This window comes from Meleagris gallopavo, chromosome 11 (assembly GCF_000146605.3).
Source record: "Meleagris gallopavo isolate NT-WF06-2002-E0010 breed Aviagen turkey brand Nicholas breeding stock chromosome 11, Turkey_5.1, whole genome shotgun sequence".
Lineage (NCBI taxonomy): Eukaryota > Metazoa > Chordata > Aves > Galliformes > Phasianidae > Meleagris > Meleagris gallopavo.
Window position 1 is genome coordinate 23,356,159 of NC_015021.2, and position 4,766 is coordinate 23,360,924.

Sequence of the window (4,766 nt, forward strand, 5' to 3'; positions counted from 1 at the left end):
TTAACGGCTTGGGAGTGGACTTTTTATGCATTTTTCAGTTACAGTTCTAAGAATATCATCACCATCAGTGACTCACAAGGTACTTCGCACAGTCAATGAGAACTCTTTATTTCGATTCCATTTCCTATTTCTGCTTTGGACAGTAGAAAGTCCCAGCTTTTAAACTCTTCAGAATGGCCACGGGAAAACCTCTCAAGCTGGCCAACACCACTTGAAAAGCAGCTGACTAATTTGTACTGAATTCACAAAACGATGCAATTACTCTGAATATAATTTCGTTCACATAATTTAGTATATAAAGCACTGTTCAACTCTGCCATATATTCTGAAAAATATACAAACCTGCTTTTACCACATCAGAGATATTTGACAGGCGGCTGTCGATTACTTAACAGTTTAGGACAACATCAGACGTTCCTGTAACTTCATTTTAAACTACAAAAAGAACATAAATCCATATAAAATACAACAGATTAAACAAACTTTTTCCAAGGGAAAATCAGGTATCAACTCAATCTGCCACCGCGTGAAACATGAATATAAAATAAGTTACAATTAGTAATGCCTGCATTGTTGAGCTATGAACTGGTCGAATGAAATCTTAAAAAAACTATACAGTATTATTGCACTCCATGAATGTGCAGTATCTGGAAACACGCCAGCACTGAAATCGGTTCTTTCATTAAGGTTTTTTCAGGGGGCACAACGTGACTGCGAGAGAATCATCCAGTCTGTACCAACAGCAAGCTGTCTTCAGTACAGGCCTTCATTGGTCCGAGACACGCGGCCCTGGAAATCACCGCTTAATGCCTGGAAACAGAGACACAGCAGCACCATCAGAGCAACGCCGGGGTGAGGTCAGCCAGACCTAACAAAGGGCACCTCTGCAGAAGTCAGAAATCAGTGACTTCTCTTATTTCCTGCACTGGCACTGCCGAAGAACGTCCTCTCTGAACCCTCTCCCCATTCCACAGAGCTGCAGGATTATCAGTGGAGGGAGAGATCCATCGAGCAGGAATGTGGGCTTAGTGCTCAGCAGTCTGAGCTCTGAGCAAAGAGGAACAGCACAGCAAGCCCTGGTTACAGAGCATGGTTTCCTACAAAGAGTGAGGCTGCCTGAAGTTCCCGGGCAGTGCTCAGACCTCCAAAGCACACCTCCACGTGCCAGGTAACCGCCCTTCTGCAGAAGGTGGATCGTTAAACAGAGCTCCAAAGGAAGCCTGTGAAGGTGTCTGAACACAGCCGGGTCATTCACTACTGCAGGTGGGACCAGCTGAAAATTCCCAGCACTTTTTTTTTCCTTTTAACACTTTTAAATGAACAAATATCAAAACCAATTCACATCTGAGTCAAGGGCCACCGGTGACCGGCGCAAGACTTACAAGAAGTTTCAGTGCTGATAGATGAGGCTATGATCGATGGTGAGGCATTGACTCCATGTGCACATTGAGCTTCATTTCATTATCAAGAATTTGTACAAGCTGCTGCATGGAAGGAAGGTGGCCAGACTCTAGCTTAGACCACACTGGAACATCTATCACAAAACACAGGAAGGGAGAAAGCACAATTACACTGAGAAAGTCAGAAACATGTCAGGCTACATTAAACACAACATTTACAAGACCGAGGAAGCTACGCAGGCTGGGTACTACTTTATGTTGGAATATCTGCCTCGACAGTGCTTCAGGTCTTTGGATATACTACAATTCAAACCAAGAGTCTAGCGCTTCCATTTAGAAGTCTACCATATGATTTAGCAATTGAAAATATCCATTCCTGTGAACAGAATGTCTAAAAAATAAAAACGTAACAGTGAGTGGTAGGATAGCATTGCAAATCTCTAAACCACAGCCCCGGGAAGGCTCTGCTACCAATTCAAATCTGAGATTTAGGAGCAAGTTCATCTACTCTGACACAGCGTGGTCAGTCTTTACAAAGGTTCTGCAGTATATAGCTTGACTTAGAAACTACTACACTGAAATGCAGCCTGCACATTATAAACTGAGAAACAAAACACTGAGCTAGACAGACTCATAGCTACAGCCTGAAAAGTTCTGTACTCCAACAAGTTTACATAATCTCTAAAACCCCAGAATTACTTGAAGGCAGAAGATCCACAGACTCTCAACCTGAGAAATCATACTGCTGTCCCCTGGTAATGGAAATTCTGGGAATACCAGTAGCTTCACTGTGACTGAAAGTCCAAGCCTTATTATAAAACAGGATAGGGAAAACATCTAATGAACTGCTTCCCCAGTTGCTGACTTTTCTCTTAATGAACATTACAAGCAAAGAAAACATAATATATTTACTCCACCTGGCCAAACATTCCCTTAAATATGTTTTTTTCATTTTTAAATAGATGTAATTAACGTAAGTATAAATTGCATTATAGGACATACACGATTTTCATCAGTCATTATAACATCTGAAGCTTCAACATGGAAGGCACTGCCACACACATCGCATTTCACAGCACCGCCCCCCGCTCCTCCTGACAGCAGCTCTCACAGATCTGAGTGTACACATGCAGCACAGTGACCCCAGAGCAGGAACTTCTCATCTCACCATTCAAAGTTATTTCAAATGCACCCGTTGACATACACTGGTTCTCAATCATGTTGCTCAGGAAGAAAACCATCATACAAGCATAAACCTGGAAGAGAACAGAGAGAATCCCAGACACTTTGGCCATGTAAGTCACAGCTTATTTTCTTCACTTGTACCAAGTCTGCAAATGTACATACACATTTTATCGTGTAGTTTTAGGGTGGCACAGCAATCTTCTTTTCATCATCTTTTTTTGCAAAGATTCTGCACACGATCTTCCCAAGACAGACATCAAAATAGCTCTGAAATCACCCAGCTCATAATTCAAAGAGGCAAAGTTCCACCCTCCTGCCTCCTTCCTCCTCAAATCTTTGCCCACCTTAGCAGCCAGTCTGCAGAAGCACACGGCTAAGGCAGCACTTGCAGCACTACAAGGGAACACTGCAGGAGCTGTCCCTGAAGTTGCTTGTCATTTTCAGAGTAGCACTCAGCTTTAACACTGATCGTAGGGACGAGACAAGGCTAAATTTCTTCTGTTTGTGCCAACTGTCAACCCTGGAGCATTTCTTTAAAGTGATCATTTAGAACTGTCTCTGTCGTCGTGTCTCAGGATGATATGATACAATCCTCAGAAACACATCACCCCTAATCCCCTTTCCATGCACATTCACGCTGCTTGCTGCAATGCCAATGGGGTTAGCATGGGGGACATTCATTGCTCAGACCATCACAGGAGTACTGCAACCAGCCCAGCTCAGCACTGCTCTTAGTCTGTGTAATCAAGCAGGATACATTACAACTTCTATATGTTCCAACTGGCTCAAGACAGCTCCACTACACTGGGTAGCTGCTTCAGTGTCTGCACCAGCAGAACCAGCAGAACATGTAAAGGTTATCAAATTTAATATTGCTTTTGCTTAGTAAAATAAATCTGGAATAAGGTTATTCTAAATCAGAGCACGATGACATGAATCCGTTAGCATCATCAGCACTGACTCACAGGGATATTCATCCCACAAGGAACTGTCTGTCATGCCCAAGTATGTTCTGCAAAAAAACCCATAGAATTTCAGTTTGATTTTTCTAACCATGAAATTGCACACCTAATTCATTTAAAAATCTGGTGAAAGTAACAACTGCAAAACAGCCGTAAGACAACAGAGAAAGGAAGTGGCAGTTTTAGCAATACCAGCATGACACTCTACCTGAGCCATTAAAAAATTAATTAATTAATTAATAAAACCACAGTGCTCTTAGTAACTGCAGCCCTCAATCAGCAACCCATGCTGCATCTTTACTAGCAATGCTGACAGCAGATACCCCTCTACAGCATCACCAGCTTGGAAAAATGCTAGGAATCAAACCAAAAGCCACAGAAGCCCGAGGGCTCCGTTAAGATCAGCGTATGAAAGTTAGGTCAGTGACAGCACTCAGTGCCCCACAGCATTCTCGCAAATCCATTCTGACATTGCTTTTCAAGAACAGAAGACAGTCTGCAGTTTACCTTGTTTTCTTGGCCCCACTGCCAGATGCTTGGAGCTTGCATGCCAAAGAAAGCAAATGGATCCTTGCCGACAATTATTAAGCCTATTAATACTAGCTTGAAGACAGACAGGAAGGATGCTATGTGCCTATTAAAAGACAACAAACAAAAGCGACTTAGAAGGTTCCCAGTTATGCTTCACCACACACTGCTACGATTTGCCTCATCAGAATGGTTTTCATAATGTGCCCCTGTGTTTCAGAGGAAATATAAAACTTTTCAAGTAGGCTTACATGTCCGTAAATAATTTATGTAGCGCAAGCAAGCAGCACGATTAGCAGGAACACACGTGCTCAGGATACCGCCAGCGCGCGTCCCAGAGGCAGATGTGCTCTTTTCTTCTAACCAGACCTCAAACAGAAGCCTGCTTTCAGTTCACACGCGTCTAAAGCGAACGATACGTTCTGCACCTAGAAGCTGTTCCGCGTTACAGACACGCAGCTGAAATGCACACTTAGGACAGTTTTACGGTTTCCAGAACTCTGCAGTTCTGCACAGGAGTGAGATCTACGGCCAGAAAGCAAATTAACGGTTTTCAACCTGGTTCCCTTCCAAATATCGCCATCATTACGGCAATTAGGTCAGGAAACGTTCACGAGCCGCCGCACGACCCGCGGCCCGCCTCCATCCCGCACAGCCGCGGCAGCAGCGGCACACGCGCATTTTCCGCGCT

At 43.6% G+C, this 4,766-nt stretch overlaps 1 protein-coding gene across 1 annotated transcript; it reads right to left on the reverse strand.

Moving 5' to 3' along the window:
• On the reverse strand, positions 1 to 4,231 carry SELENOT (selenoprotein T; the record flags this gene model as incomplete). Its single annotated transcript, XM_019619251.2, has 4 exons — positions 1 to 810; positions 1,383 to 1,534; positions 2,569 to 2,656; positions 4,055 to 4,231. Coding segments are annotated over 3 exons (390 nt in total), but the record flags the coding sequence as incomplete, so codon positions are not given.
• Positions 4,232 to 4,766: the final 535 nt, after the last annotated feature.